Below are 16,774 nucleotides of genomic sequence, written 5' to 3'. Positions count from 1 at the left end.
CGACTGAGCAGGCGTTACTTCTTATCAAGGACGCAATATTAGCTAACATGGAAAATCGAAAATACACGCTTGGACTGTTCTTAGACATTAAGAAAGCCTTTGACTCCATACAGTATGACCTGCTGCTTAATAAGTTGTTCATTTATGGTGTACGTGGAATTGCCCAAGATCTTATTAAGTCATATTTGCAAGACCGTTACCAAACTGTGAATGTTGATGGCACAATGTCTTCAAAATTAATGTTGAAACAGGGTGTCCCACAGGGCTCGATTTTAGGACCGTTCCTCTTCCTTGCATATATAAATGATATTGTTTCGATACCCCCTTCACCACAACTCATAATGTATGCAGATGACACTAATATCTTTTTTACGTCTAATAATCTCGCGTCACTTGAAAGCAGCGTTAACGATTACATGCGACGCCTGTCGAACTGGCTGAAAAATAACAGGTTACAATTGAATGCCAAAAAAACTACGTACATCATATTTCGCCCTATAAATAAACCGTTATGCACCACTTTTAAAGTTATGTTCAATAACCAGCTCCTTGAAAGGGTTAGAGAGCAAAAATTCCTTGGCGTTTGGTTTCAGGAGGAATTATCATGGAAAGCACACGTTGAACACTTATGCATAGAATTGGCTCGAACTGTTGGCACCCTGTACAAGTTAACAACATTAATTCCGCTTTGGCTAAAAAAACTTCTTTACCGCTCTTTGTTCTATTCGAAGCTCTGTTATGGATTATTAGTATGGGGAACAACGACGTGCGGCAATTATAGTAAATTGATTGTGCTACAGAAGAAAGTGCTTAGATGTTTTGAAAACTATCACGGAAACTACCAGAGTCTGCCGACATCTCCCCTGTTTTTGAAACACGATATATTAAAAGCAGACCAGCTTTACTATTTTAAGCTGCTACAGTACATACAACAAAATAACCTTTGCAGGCCAGGCGTAGATCACGATTCAGGTTATTCAATGCGACAAAAAAAGAGGAGAATGCCGAAAACCAGGACAAATTATGGCAAACACACAACTGAATATCAAACACTTTTTATACTTAATAAATTAAATGGTAAAATAGATTTCACGCGTTCGGCAAGTGCGTTTAAACAGCACATTAAGAATGTATTGCAGTCACTCGGTCTCCACTACAGCAATTGATATTGCCTTCCATTTTTGTTCACGCAATCTAGCTGAAATTTTCTGGTTTGTTTTCTTGCTTTCCTTTTGTGAATGGCGTTACCGTGCTTAGCGAAATATTATACACGTGTGTATAGTTATTCACTGTGTCATGAGAAATTCATGTATTATTGTTGTAACAATTTGATCAGTTGTAAGCGTTTTTTTTTGTTAATTATTATTTTTTTGGGTATCGGTTGTATGAACTGCTTTATATTATGATGTGAACTTGCTCGTATATATTTTGGATGTAGTTATTTTCTTGGTGTTCTTTTACTAGACAAGTTGTTCTAGATTTTTTTTTTGTGGCAAGCTTTGCTCTGTACAGATACCCAACTTGTCAATATCTTTTGCGTAAAATGTACACGCAACGTTGTTGAACTGCAGAGGGACAGAGTCCTCGTCAGGCGATTTAGCCTTTAGTCTCTGTCCCTGTAGCACACGATATATTTTGGTTTCTTCCAATAAAGGATTGATTGATTGATTGATTGATTGATAATAAAAGCTGCTTTTCGATATCGTATACGAGCAAATAGCTTTGTAAATCAGGGTCCGTTTTTTACTTGCAATGCCAAAAATTGCCATTCCGGCAGTTATTATGATGGAAAAAATTACTGTCGGCTGGTCTACTTCACCTCGATTGATAGCAACGGGATGCCGGAATTGCGCCCAACTCCATTATCATGGGCAAACGTTAGTGGGAGTTCTTCTGTGGAAATAAAAAAGCGAAACGCGGCGCTACCACGCGCATTTGAAGGCGGCTCTGAGCGGCCGCCGGCTCTGGCGCGGTCGCTTCCGTTCCCTCACGTACGTCACGTCCGGCCGCTGCTATGGCCGCCTTTTCTATTCAGTTTCGGTTCCGAAAACGCGAATGTCGCGAGCCGTTTTCGTCGCGCGCGTTGATGTTTGGAGCGCAATATTTTGCATTTCGCACCCTTTTTATATGAACTGTTAGGTGACATTTATTTTTACGTTGTCGAAAATTTGAGTGCAGTTGGCCTTTAAAGTCGCTGCAGTCTTCTTTATCACGTGGGCATTTGTAAATGTTTGCCTTAAAACTATCATTTTGGTACCACAAATCATTTTGGCGTCACAAATAAGTGTGCATTCGTGGAACCGCCGAGACTTTATTTTTTTTTTAACTTTCGGGGCTTGCCCAAGTTTACGGTACTACAAGGTATTCATTTTTATGGGTGGATGCCGACGTCTGCTCCTTGGCCGCCCACTCGGGAGCGAACCAATCGGTGCGAATAGCTCACGCGTCACAGGTTGCAAGCGGGAAGTGCTGGTCTTTAGGAGGAAACGGTGCTCGCAGATGTCGGTCCGTCCGCGAGATACAGACAAGCCTCAAGTGTACAAAATTATCGATCTAGGGCTACTGCTGCCAAACATGCTGCCGCCCGAGCAGACGGTCAGCGGGGCGCACCAGGACCCAGTGGTGCGTGCCGCCGCAAAAGCAGACGGTCCAGACTTGCGAGTATGCGCAAGACTCTCTCCAATCACTCCCCGCCCACTAACCTCTGAATCAAATTTTCTCGACAGCTGCGCTCTCTCGAAATTTGCGTTTCAAAACAACGCAATGGTGGGGAAACTTTTCACATCAGCGTCACCTGCCGACGGACGAGTCTCGGTCCATCAGGGCTCGCCGAGGGGCCCTTGTCGCACCGTTCGTGTGCAGTGTCCTCACCTAAATAGTATTTCTTGCAGTGTAATCATGGTCTAAGGAGTTCCCCCCCGTGGTGCGTGCAGATTGTATACCGTGATAAGGAGAACACTATATAGTACGTACGCTCAGGACGATTGGGCAGACAAACTGCAGGCAGAATTTGACGGCCATTCCGGAGACCCTTCCCAGCATGAACTCGATGTCCAAAGACAGGCGGTTGACGCCTGGGATGCGAGGAAACAATAGCCGGCGTTACACGCTCGTCAATTGTGCGGCGCCAGGCCGCAGCAGAAGTGCAGTTTTGCGGCCCGTCGCAGTTCAACTTTCACGAGTGACTGATTACTCTGGAGGTATTCAGCGCAATGAAAAATATTGTTACGTGGCGGCAGGACAAATGACGCGCACCGTGGTTGAAGGTGACGAGCGATTTGTTTACATTACAGTGAAAGCTCGTTGATTCGACTTTCAATAATTCGAATTCATGGATAATTCGAACTGTACGGTTCGGTACGGCCAAGATCCCACATAACTCTATGTATAAGAACGATCGCAAATTCGAACACGAGTCATGGCCTGTGCCACGGATAATGCGAACCACGCGCCACCGGCCGGCAACTCGGGGCCTGGCTGGCCCAGGGCCAGAGAGACGCATCCGCTGCGTACGCATCGAGGCTGCGTCGCCTCCGGAAACTTGAGAGAAAAGCTGAGAGGGAAGCTAAATCAGCTAAAAGCGCTCTACAACCTCCAAGGTCCATGGAGGAGCTTTCGAGAGAAGTTTCTCTGCGGAGCGTCGATACGAGTGCAAATTACGGAAATGTCTCCGGCAGCATTTTACCAGCAGCTTTTCACGTAAACTCGGCCATTTTTTTGTACCCGCGGGGCGTGCTGACAGACGGCATTATTTCTGCGGTTAGAAGCGTAGAAGCTGTCGCTGCGAGTGAGCCCGTGGAGGGGCGGACGAAGCACCCGTGGGGCATGCATGGCTCGGAGTTAACGACCGTGCGGAATGCCGTCCGTCTCTTGTAGAGTCTTGAAGAAGGCGAAGAGGAGGCCTTCCGCTGCATTCCCTCGTTGATCAAGAAGCGCCGGCTCTCACCTTCGAGGATAAAAGGCAGCTGCTTCACTCGCTGAATTCTCCAAGCATTCAATTACTGACATGCTCTGCTGCTCCCCAATGGCATTGTACGTCTTTTTTCCCCGTTTTGTTACTTTGTACTTTCGTCAGTTCGAGCTGATGTGGCGTTCCCTTGCAGTTCGAATTAAGGAGGTTTTATTGTGTTATCTGCAAAGCGGCCGTGAGAGAACAATATTTTCGTAACAATATTCTCGTAACAATATTTTCCTTCAGCTAATTCTGAAGGCGGAAGCTTGCGCTCTGCGGAGTTTAAAATTTAGAACGTCGCTCTACCAGGTTCCAAGGCAATGTATACCTTCCCTTTGAAAAATATATGAGCAATAATTTTTGGCGAGCAATTACGCAACAACTATTTAGGCTTCTGCAAAAAAATTTTACAGTGTTCATATCCAAGTTTATTCCACACTCTGTGCGAAATATCGCTTATCTGCTACAATTTCACTATGTTCCTGGGGGGTTGGCTTTTTTGAGCGCGAAAGCTGGGGATGTCAAGCTTCGTTTCAAGTATCAGAGCCATTGAGTGCGCTACTTGGATCATCGTGACAGGAGGAGGAGGAGGAATAAACTTTGTTTAGGCGAGCCTTATGTGCTGATGTCTGAGCACCCGCCTGGTGGGGGGGTTTCCTCTAGTCCGGGATACCCTGGCCTACGCTGGCCACCCGGGCCCTCTCCACCAGGCTACGCTGGGAGGAGAGATAGGAGCTGGTCAGCCGGTCCACCCACTGCTCGTATGCAGGTTGGGGATTAGGAGTAAGGGACGGGGTTTTTTGACCCCCCATACCAGATGGTATAGGGTGCCACGGTGGGGGCAGTATTTGCAAGATGCGGGGTAGAGGGTGGGGTACATTGCATGGAGTAGGGTACTGTGCGTGGGGCTAAGAGTTCGTTTGTAGTCGCCGGAATATTGTAGCTTCGGTTATGGATAGGTGTGGGTGGGGTGTGGGTATTTTTGGCGCCCGCGCCGGTAGTGGGCGAGTATGTCGGCGTATTTTCTCAGGGGCGTAGGCTTGAGGATGTCGTCATCTTGTAGGTTATCACCCTCTTGGGAAACGGCCCGGTGTGTATGTGCGCGAGTTTCGTGGCCAGGTGACGCGACGATCTGTTCTGGAAGTCGTTTAATTTGTTTTAGTATAGCCAATGCCGGCAGAGATATTCGTACGATCAGAAAATCGCGGCATGCAGCTTGGGAGTCTGCCAGTATAACTGTGTAGTGTTCGCAAGTGGTAGCGGCTAAGGCGATAGCAACTTGTTCAGCTCTTTCTACAGATTTTTTAATGGTCGTGACTGCGGTTAATTCTTTTCCGTTGGCGTCAGTCACACTGGCAGCGTGGGCAGATTTGTGGGGGTATCCATGAGAGGCGCCTGCATAGCGAGCGAAGGGGAGGTGGACATACGGCACGTGGATTGCTCGTGCCCTTGCTGCTCGTCGTGCCTTGTTATAGGTCGGATGCATGTTACGTTGTATTTGAGCCACTCTGATGTATTGTCGAATGGGACCTGGAATGCGTGTCTTCTCGTCTTGCTGTTGTGGGGTCGAATACCCTGGCCGGCGGAGGGTCGCTCTTTCCGTGGTGGTGAGTTGGAGGCATGTGATTCGAGAAATTCAATGCGCCCAGTTGCAGTAACTTGTTATCATCGTGACAAAAAAAAAATTCTGGCGGTAGAACTGACACCAAATTTTCAATGGGCGCGTTCCGTTCCACGTGCATCAGAAGTAAAACACAAAATAAACGAGAGACACGTTCCGTAGCTCGTGCACAGGGAAGGCGATCTGGCGCTGCTACGCAACGCCTGGGGACGCGCAGAGCCACGGGGAAAGCGGCGGCTGTTCTGCTGCGCCAGTTCACTGCCGCCGACGCAATGCAGAGAAACCTGTTGCAGCCGCGCAACTCACACCACGCCGCAATACCAAATTCAGAGGCAAGTGATGGGACATAGAAATTGCCTGGGTGTCCTCATCGCTCCAGCGGGAAGCTGCTAGACTCGTATTGGTCGGGATTTCTAAGTCCGTCTGCTAAGATAAAATAAAACTAACAAAAGCTTGATGTGGGCGAGTTGGTACATTACGCTAAAAAAAATTACTCGGCGCTAAAACACTGTGTTGTGTGTCACGTGTTTCTTCTTTGTCCCTGTTTTTGCGCCGAGTAATTTTTTATTTAAAGAGGCCTCGCAGCGGCGCAGCACAAAGCAGTAACGCGACGGCACGTGAGGCGAACAGGTGCATCCCAGCCAACGCTTATTCTGGGGACGCAGTGGCGTTGAGTAGAGATGATTGCGTTAACTTAAAGGGACACTGAAGTGAACTTGTCAAGCTCCCGTTTTAAATGCGGAGCATTTCTTAGGCTCGCCTGGTCCTCCGTCGTTTATGGCGGCGCCGTCCACACGCTCACTGCGCATGCGCAACTCTCCTCCTTACACCCACAGCTCCGCGATACTACACTATAAAAAAAGAAATAGTTAGCGGGCCCGGTTTCGATCTCACGACTCTCTAGCCGCAACGGGAGGTACGCGGTGCTCTTCCCACTACGCTACAAATCCGGGACAGGAGCAAGTGCTACGAACGCGCCTTATGTCCTTGACTCATTCAAACTACGTCAAGAAGCTACTGATACAACGAAGGCACGCGAAGCTGAACGTCAACGGAAACGACGAACTGAAAACTTTAGAGGGGGATGCTGAATTTCCCGTGGGAAAGCTGTGGCGGGAAGCGCCACGCGCCTTGCAGCTCAACCAGCCCCGTCCGCAGCGCCTCTGATGCTGATTGTGGCAGGATGCCCCTCGGGATTGGCCAACCAAAGAATCCATCACGAGATAGGTTCGCGTTCAACCACCGTCGTCATCTTCCCGTACGGGAACCGCCGAAGAAGAAGAAAAACGAGAAGACAAAGCTGCGAAGAGGAGGGCGTGTACATTGCTCTCAGCCGGTGCACCAATGTCAACAACCTTTACCTCACCAAAGCTGACGGAGACTACCGATTATACCACAGAGACAACATCGACAAGAACATGATGGACGAGTTTCGGCGCCTCGAGAACCACCGCCTACTCACCGTAACACAACAGCACTTGCGTGCCTTTGCCACCGGTGTGGACCCGGACGCGGAATTCCCTCTGGCGCTAGTAAAAACCAGATCACTCAACATAACGGCAACACAATGGAACCACACGGAACCGCCGCGATGCTTCGCATCCTCATCAGGGTTCCCCACGGGAAGATAGTGTAATTTTTTTGCTTGCACTGCGTAGGCTGACTCAAACTGGGCCTGCTCGATTATCAGTCCCAGATCGTCCGCGGACTGCCCGAGGCGCGATCCGGCGCTCGATTTTCCCATGCATTCCTATGGGACTCCCGGTCCGAACGCAGTCCTCGGACTGCCCGCGGACGGTCAAGGACTGGTAAATCGAGGAGGCCCACTAGCACATTTTTCATCGTTTATCCGGTTGACAAATCGGTAATTATTTTACAAAGCGCGAAAGAAGAAAAACTACCATGCGCGGTTTGCGGCGGCCGCACCAACTAAGGCTGTGACGTTGGGAGGAGGGGGCACCGTGATTGGACGATACCCAAGGTTAGCAATCAAACAAGTTTCGGTTTCGGTTTCGGTTCTGTAAAACACAGCGAATGGCGTTGTTGGATGGGCGTTCTTAATATCTTAGTAATCATTGTGCCGCTCTTCTGCCATGTTGTCGGCTGTAAAATGCATAAAGATAAGCCTCCCAGGACGGCTTGGAATCGTAGCATTCACTAGCCGAGGCCTACGCAGTGCATGAACGCCCTCCGCGTCCCCGCAGACGCTCAAATGCCATGCGCTTTTCCCCTATATTTGGATGTTGCCTCACTCATGCCTGTATCGTAAAAAGCGTGTTCGATCCAGGCCAAGGGTCTGTTGATTTTGGCCTGTGCCCACTGCCCGCAAGCAGTCGGTGCTTATGGCAACAGCACGCCAACGAGAACTCGCTAGCGCGCCAGTGCCAGCCTGCGCACGTTCTGTGAACTAGTTCGTGGGGCAATGAACGTTGCGGCCCAAAAAAAAGTGAACTCAGTATAGAAAACATCGGCGGAAAACGAAAAAGTTAACTTATAAAAAAAAGAGCACGTACCCGCGGGGATTCGAACTTGTGACTTGCAAAACACTTGTGCTGACATCCCTAGCGCTCCAAACCATTCAGCCACGGGCGAGCGCGGCCGACCTTGGAAATATAAGGTATATATAATATAATGTATAACCAGTTTACACTTTTATTTAGTTTTAGAATTCCAAGCAGCTTAGGTGGCTATTTGTTGTTTTACGCTCGTGCAGTAAGCATCCCCCAAGTTTCCACAATATCTCACGTCTACCAATTGCATTTCTTAGACGGAAAAGCGTTCGCAGATGTGTAGTCGTGCTGCTGGCCGCTGTGCTTGTTCGCCCAGCGCAAAAAAGTGCTTCCCGCACCCTAGTTTTACGCTGTACGGTAAATATATTAGCTGATTTTATTTTCTTAGTACCATTATTGACTTCGCTGACTCTTCTCCCGCCTTCAAGAGGCCTTATATTTTCCTACTGGCGTACCAGTCAGCGAAGCGTCGCATGTGCGCTTGTGCAGCGCTTGTGTGAAGCGACCTTGACTTGGAGCTAGATACAGTGTACAAACTAACCAAGTAAAGAAAGACACATTCTTGCATTCACAAACGTGTCCTCGCTTCGTTTCAACTGAGCGAACGAATTGCGACGACTCGTCGGCGGCCGGAAGGACGAAACGCTGGGCCGACTGACTCTGTCCTAAGGCCGGGGAGCCGTGCAGTAGCGCAGCCAATTGCGAGCTCGGCTCCTCCTGACGTCACACGAAAACGCCATAGAAAATGGGCGAGCGTAAAGAGAGGAGGACAGCATTTTCGAATTAATTTTTCTACTGAATAAAATCGCGTAAACGCGCCCAGAGTGGTCGAAACATGGCCTGGGGACTCCGGACTACAATTTGCGCTAGTAATCCCGTAATGTTTACATATCACTTCAGTGTCCCTTTAATACTAATAGATGAAACAAAATAATGGAAAGAAAACAATACAATGATAACTCAATAAAACAAATCTAACTTAAAACGATGATAAAATAAAAATGTGAAACTTAATAAAATGACCACGCGATAAAATACTTTGAGAAAATAGAAACCGGCTGGTCGATCAGCGGCAGGCTTCAGCCAGGAGTGCAGAGGCCTGTCATCATTGTTAGTCACATTAATGTGCATGTTTCTAAGCCAGTCAATTGACGCGTGGTCCCTGAAGTCTGCGAGGGAACGGCCCGGGTGCGGATAGTACAACGGCCCGAACGTAAAGACAAGAAAACCTACCGCAGGAGTCTACCACAGGGTCTATGCGGCTGTTGTTGGTACTGTTACGATCATATGATAAAATCATTAATTTAACATGCATTCATGCGTCTGTGCGTGCGCCAACTGATTCTATCCTTCGTGAACCGTCCCGTCTTACACAACTGGATGGCCAGCAAAGCTGGTGGGCTAACCAAAGCAAAGTTAAATTCTATTTGAAATAACGTAAACTAAATTTATTTTGGTTATTAACCAACCGCTTTCGCTGGTCATCCACTTGCGTAAGGCGGGACAGTTCCCGGGTTCCAAAGCAAGCGCGGGAGAGAGCTCGCACGAAGCGGGCCCGCATCTTGCCCCCGTACATCTGCGCTCCCGCCGTCATCGGTGCTGCTGCCGCCTCTCACGGAAATTTGGCGTACTCCCGCGGAAGCAGATGTGTGCCTCGGCTGTGGGAGCATTTCGAAAATTCTGCAGCGCGTGATCAGCTCTTCGGCGTCGTTGTCAACCAGCAGCACCTGCAGCGTGGGCGTCAGATGGGGACCCCTTGGCGGACGTCGGCCAGAGTAAATGCGCGGCTACATTTGACCGGACGCATCCAACTCGTCGAACAGCTCAGCTGTTTTCGGCCGGCAGGTGTAAAGTTTAGCTCCACATTCTTTTACTGCATTTCCCTCTCCCATAGTTCCATCACACGACCAACTCATTTACTGGCTCCTCAGGGCTAAGCCCGCTAACCACGCTAGCGGGGCTAGAAAATGAACATCCTTACCAACAGCACCGACTTCTTCGCATCACAATGGGCATTAGATAATTGCTTGGAAAACGTTCAAGGAACTTTTTTTTTTTTTTCTGGTGCAATGTCGCCGCTTTATCTCCACTGCTAGCGTCTGCTCATTTATGGAACTCCGTGATGACTTTGGAACGCGGTGGCGGGTGTGCGCTTCTGGCGCCACGTAGCAAGCGACGGGCCTCGCAGCGGGAAACAAAGGGACGCACCGTAGAGCAGCGCCACGGAGATGGACTCGAAGACTGCGATGAGGAACAGCATCTTGTCTCCGATCAACGTGTCGAGCAGGTTGATGATGTACATGCCTCCCTGCACAGGTTCAGCCGGTGGAAACAGCCAGGAAACGAAGGAGCAGAATAAGAAAAAAAAAAAAAAAAAAAGGTCGTTCCACTCAAAGTGAAGGCTGGCGGAAGGGCAGAGCAGTGAATCGCCATAACGGGCTGTGGCGCCGTGATCCGCTCACTGCTACCGCCCATCACGCTCTTGGCCTCCCTGTCTCAATCCGCTTTGATTAATTGAACGGAAGTTTGTCCAATGCAATTCAAATTTCCCGGCTTGGCAGTGCTCGCGCGCCCCCTGCCCGGAACAGCGCGAGCGGGATCTCGCACGAGCCGGCGCCTTACTGCGCAGTTCGGAACGCGTCGTTCTTGGCGGCCACTTTTGCTTGCTATCGTAAAAACCAACCCAACGGGCGTTACTAACTAAATGGACGCGGGGGCTGCTGGTTGTATACACAGATCTTAAAATGTACCTGCAGTTGTCTTTGCGCTAAACAACGGGGAGATGAGTGACAAGCACCAGCGGTTCAGGAGTTTCGAACGGTTATGACTATATAAACCGCTTGGCTTTTGAAGCCTCTGTGGTACGGTATGGTACGGTACGCCTTTAAGGTACGCCATGGAGCTCTACTTGGGTCCGTTACCTCGCTGCGACACCTGATTCCGGCAGTCGCGTGACATCGTGACAGCGAACTACGACCAGGAGAGCCCCTCTGCACTTGAAGCGCGCCCATGCACTCTGTACAAATGGTTAACCAGCGAAGCTGGAACGCGCGGCAGGTGTTCACTCATGTGTTCCGACCCGTTATAAAAGCCCCCCCACTACATCAGGGGAGGCCCACTTATGGCGCATCATCCAAGCGCACTTCCACCTCCACCTGTTTCACTCACCCCGCTACCCTCATTAGAGGCACTGGACACGCCCTTTCATTCCATCTGCCAGTGCCCAAAGATTCGTATACGCGCCCTTCCCCACACCCCAGGCCTGGAAGCAGGCCTGGTGGAGCTCCGAGGTCTCGGACCAGGTGCTATAGTCGCCCTCTCGAGGTGTTCAGGTCGTGGCGGCCCCGTGGAAAACCGCCACCGCCCCGCTTAAGGGGGGCCGTTTTGAATAAAAATAATTTCCCTCTCTCCTTACGGTTCACGGTTCATAAAAGTTATTTTTTTATTATACAGTGAACTCCCGTTAAGACGAACTGAAAGGATTAGAAGTACGTCTCATCAAAAGCCTTCAAAAAAAAAAAAAAAATCGGCATGAAAATATCTTTCTTCAGGACGGTGAATGAAATGTACTAACAATAGAGGAAAAAGTAAAGAAAGTCATTTATTTGAGTGCGCAACTTGATAGAAGATTGTTTTAAAGTGCACGTACCTGATTTTATCCAGTCGAAGCGGCGACGGAGAACGTACACCCGCTACCCTAAGTGACAACACAGCAGAAACAGAGGTAACTCCTCGCTTTCTCGGCGGTGACACGGTGGGACTCGCGACGCGAACCGACGCGAACTCCATGCTCCCGCTGAGAAACGGCGTTGGTCAGGAGAGCTGCTACTTTTTTTTAGTTTTTTTTTCCTCTTAGTTTTGCGCCTTTTTCCTCCAGAGCAGAGTGGCTACAAAAGTCGCCGTCGTTCTTTTTTTACTTTGCTTTGCCGCTGGCTCCGCGGCGGCTGAAGGGCGGCAGAAGTGGTAGCTTTATCCGCCTGTCTTTCTTACTCGCTACGCGCAGTAGTTTCCTTTCACTTTTATTTCCCTCTGGTCGCGGGATTGCTCCGCCAGCCCCCGCCAAGACCGCTGCTATGCTCGCTACCCTGAATCGCCAGCAGTGGTGGTCGCCCCGAAAGTTGTTCGTCTTAACCGAAGAGTACGTGTGCAAGGCTGTTCGTCTTGAGCGGATTTTTTTTTTGGCAGTGGGTCAGTGGAAAACCCAACAAACGTTCCCACGTTGTTCGGCATAAGCGAGAATTCGCCTTAACCGAGTTGGTCTTAACGGGAGTTCACTGCAAGTTGCGTGGTTGTGGCATTGTATTTCGTTCCTGTTCCTGCTCGAAGCGTCGCTGAATGTCAGCTGCCTCGCTTTTCGGAAGTAGGCATGACGCGTGGTCTTCCCACTACGAAGTAACGTGCGGCAGGTGGTTGCCATCGCCCCACCTGCCTGCCCGCCGCTATCGCTTGATCTGTGCTCCACGCAGTAGCTCGCTGCGTGCGCGCTCTGCAGACAGGCAACCCAGCCACAGTCGCGTACGCTTTATCGGGTTTCACCGGAGGAGTTTTCTGCGTACACAGGGCCGCCTGATTTCTCTTTCGTGTACCCATATAAAGCTTCGCTTTAAACTGCACAGAAGAGAGAGAGACACTCTCACGGAGAAAAGCATTAAGCTTGTACGTATTTACGCATTGAGCGTCGTGTTACACATATTCAGGGACACGAACATGGGCACTGACCGAACTGGAAACATGTGCAAGCGATGATTTCCTAAAATGTATTCCAATTAGCCATGGTTTGCGTCTGCTAAAATTTTACTTGGATTTGCTGTGACTTGTTCGAATTGCCTGGGCCTCTCATCTGGCCTTTAGTGCACCGGTTAGTGCTCTCCAGCGCGCGATATACGTGCGTTAGTCCTCCTCTCTGCGGCAGGCAATAGGACTAACACTAAATGCGCGATAAGTGAAAGGTGTCACAGGCACCTTCCAGTTATCGCGCATTGAGTATAGCGAAGCGATCGTCGGCCTCCGTTTCGGTGGCCCCCTGGCAAGTTTTCAATTATCAGTGTCACGGAGGAGTCGGCAAATATAGTTAATTATATAGTTATAGTTAAATAATCTGGAAGCGAGTGCAGTGTCGTAACAGAATTGTTAGTGATGGTAATTATACATTTATAGTCAAATAATGTGGTAAGTAGTATACATGCGGTTGCTTATTGGCTTATTTGGGAGAAGTGGCATTTGCAAGACCTTTAGTGACTATAGTCGACCGCACGGTAGTCTCCGCAGCGCCTGCAGAACATTTGGAACGACTTTTCACTTGCCATCTATGCGCAGAGGCCAGAGAGAAGCCATTTGATGGCCATGAAAAACTAAGCCGCGCCCGTCCCGGCAAAGGCTGAAGCAGCGACTAATGACGCCAGCTGACGCGGGCAACACCAGGCGCTCGTGACGTGCCATTGCTAAGGGGACCTTAGCCATTGCCTTCAACGAGGAACGGCGTCGTAGTGGCCCGCATGGACGATGGCGCCGCACGCAATACGGACGCGTGCGTTGTGCAGCTATAATCACGGCTTGCGGGGCTCGCAGTTATCCAGCCTCTATGCGACGGTAAAGGAATGGCGCTGTTTGCCTGCTACCGTAATCTTGTTACTATTTGTAGCTTTATTCCTTTTCTGGCTGAATGAGGGACCGGCCTCCGTGTCTTGCGTTCGTGATGGAGCCTGAGTCGCATTCGATGTGACCGTCGTGATCGTTTCGTAATCGGCAACCACATCGCATCTGTGCCATGACCACGAAGAACGGCTAAAGGGACGTCAGTGTACGTGGCCACAGGTGTCCTTCGCGACGCGCTGACTGGGACATGCACTGGCGCTGCCCATCTAACCCGGGTGGTCATGGAAATGCCCAGGAGGAACTCCACGAGGCAGATGGCGAAGGCCAGGAGCGTGAGGCGGCCTTGTAGCGCGGGAAACGCGTCCTTGAGGGGCGTCAGGACGCCTTCCACCAGGGCGAACTGCACAGGGCATGAGAGAAGAGCACCGACTCTTGCGCCGTAATCCATCTCGTAACACACTTCAATCAGCAAATTTACGTACGCACGCACGCACGTATGTATGCATGTATGTGAGAGAGAGAATATGTATGTATGTATGTATGTATGTATGTATGCATGCGTGTATGTATGTATGTATGTATGTATGTATGTATGTATGTATGTATGTATGTATGTATGTATGTATGTATGTGTGTGTGTATGTATGCGTGTATGTATGTATGTATGTATGTATGCATGTATGTATGTATGTATGTATGTATGTATGTATGTATGTATGTATGTATGTATGTATGTATGTATGTATGTATGTATGTATGTATGTATGTATGTATGTATGTATGCATGAATGTATGCATGCATGCACTTATGTATGTATGCATGTACATATGTAAGCACGCATGTATGTGTGTACTTATGTATGCATGAACGTATATGTATGTGTGTATGTGAGTGTGTACGTATATGTACATACGTGTGTACGTATGTATGCGTGTATGAGCGTATATATATGTATGTGTGCACGTATGTGTGTGTGTGCGCTGTATGTATGCAGTCAGTAGTCTACAACGCACCAAGGTAATCGCTAACAGAATTTCTGCCACCTAGGATATTACTCAACCTAATTAACAAGAGGGTTCTATAAAGGCTATTTAACAATAGACCATATTCACACGATCAGTCAGGTGATAGAAAAATGCGCGGAGTATACTAAACCCCTATATATAGCATTCATAGATTATGAGAAAGCGTTTGACTCGCTCGAAACCTCAGCAGTCATGCAGGCAGTGCGGAATCAGGGTGTAGAGCATTACGTAAAAATACTAGAGGATATCTACAATGGGTCCACAGCTACCATACTCCTACATAAGGAAAGCAGTAAAATACCCATAAGGAAGGGTGTCAGACAAGGAGACACAATCTCTCCAATGTTATTCACAGCATGTTTACGAGAGGTATTCAGAAATTTGGATTGGGAACAGGTGGGTGAAAGGGATAACGGAGGATACCTCATTAACCTCACATTTGCTGATGACGTTGCCTTGCTAAGTAACTCGAGGGAAGAATCACAAAGCATGGTTACGGCACTGGACAAACAGAGTAGAACCGTGGGCCTGAAAATTAATATGCAGAGGACTAAAGTAATGCTCAATAGCCTCAGGAGAGCACATAGGTTTGAGATAGGTGGCGAGGCAGTGTTAGGCCAAGTAGTGACCCCGGATCCCAACCATGAGGCAGAGATAATTAGAAGGATAAGAATGGGGTGGAGTGCATTGGGCAGGTATTCTCAGATAATGAATGGTAGCCTACCATTGTCCCTGACCATGAAAGCGTATAACAGCTGCGTCTTACCGGTACTCAGCTACGGGGCAGAATTTTGGAGGCTCACTAAAATGGTTCAAATTAAATTGACGACGACTCAGAGATCAATGGAACGGAAGATGATAGGGGTAACATTAAAGGACAAGAAGAGAGCGGAGTGAGTCAGGGAACAAACGCCTGCTGTGGACATATTAGTAGAAATTAAGAAGAAATGGACGTGGGCAGGGCATGTAATGCGAAGGTAAGGTACCGTTGGTCATTAAGCTTAACAGAGTGGATTCCTAGAGAAGCCAAGCGTGTCAGGGGGCAGGAGAAAGTTAGGTGGTCAGATGAGATGAAGAAGTTTCCTTCGTCGCAGTTAGCACAGGACCGGGATAATTGGAGATCTATGGGAGAGGCCGTTGCCCTGCAGTGGACGTAATTAGGCTCCTGCTGCTACTGATGATGATGTATGTACGTATGGATTATGTTTGCATTCACGTATGTATGCATGTGTTTTTGTATGTAGAGGGAGCTCTCCCTCGGTCTAGCTTCGCAGTATTATCAACACTTTCGGCACAACCAATAAAGGCACACTCACCTCGGAGTCCAAGGCGAGAAAGAAGAGCATGAGGAAGAAAGCCAGGGACCAAACGTTAGGCAAGGAAATGTGCGTCACTGCCTCTGGGTAGGCAATGAAAGCCAGACCAAAGCCTGCAAAGGAGAGTCACGCCGAATTTCATATCGTCCCATTTTTCTCCCCCCGATCCATACTATATAAACGAAGAAAAAGAAATGAAAACAGCACGCTAGTCGTGCACTCTGATTAGGTTTATTTGGGTGGCACGACTGCAAGAGGCGAACATCATCTTCAGAATATTTATGTGCAGTGCACCATAGGTCTGTCCCGCTGACTTTAAACTGCCCCTATCCTGCGCTCTCCGAATCCTTTCATTGTCACCACATTTCCTTATATCGTCGCTCCATCGAATTATCGGTCTTCTCGAACATTAACCTAGGGTATCTGTGGGAAAACCGCACCTCAGCTGTTAATGGCGCCGAAGAAAAGAGACTCAAATCCCGGCATCCATTTCAGCGAGCGTTGTGTTCTTCCCAATGGTCAAAGCAAAAAAGCACAGCACGCGCTCCGTGCTACACGTAACATATCTTCTACATCGTCCTCTTCCTTGCGTGGCTCATTCGAACCACGCGACAGCTCAGCACGAGGATCAAATACAGTTTACAACATCCTCCGCGCCCGACAAAGTGCACTCGCCCACTTCAACTGGCACAACAGCTGTACTGGCCTCGTCAGTTCTCTACCTCCTGGTACAGCGACCTTGCATGTCCTAACA

General features: G+C 48.8%; 1 protein-coding gene across 1 annotated transcript in view; it reads right to left on the bottom strand.

Moving 5' to 3' along the window:
• The window catches only part of LOC144160162 (creatine transporter-like), a 65,102-nt gene that overhangs the window by 5,805 nt on the left and 42,523 nt on the right, over nucleotides 1-16,774 (bottom strand). Inside the window, exons 9-12 of the mRNA XM_077691757.1 lie at nucleotides 16,021-16,133; nucleotides 13,950-14,078; nucleotides 10,292-10,391; nucleotides 2,974-3,074 (exon numbers count right to left, since the gene is read on the bottom strand). Of these exons, the coding sequence (XP_077547883.1) occupies nucleotides 2,974-3,074; nucleotides 10,292-10,391; nucleotides 13,950-14,078; nucleotides 16,021-16,133 (443 nt within the window). The remainder of the gene's footprint in view (nucleotides 1-2,973; nucleotides 3,075-10,291; nucleotides 10,392-13,949; nucleotides 14,079-16,020; nucleotides 16,134-16,774) is intronic.

The sequence above is a fragment of the Haemaphysalis longicornis genome, unplaced genomic scaffold (genome assembly GCF_048455015.1).
Source record: "Haemaphysalis longicornis isolate Haplotype H1 unplaced genomic scaffold, Haemaphysalis longicornis Haplotype H1 scaffold_10, whole genome shotgun sequence".
In the NCBI taxonomy this organism is placed as follows: Eukaryota; Metazoa; Arthropoda; class Arachnida; order Ixodida; family Ixodidae; genus Haemaphysalis; species Haemaphysalis longicornis.
Note: the sequence above shows the minus strand (reverse complement) of the source record. Positions and strands in the feature narration are given on the sequence as shown.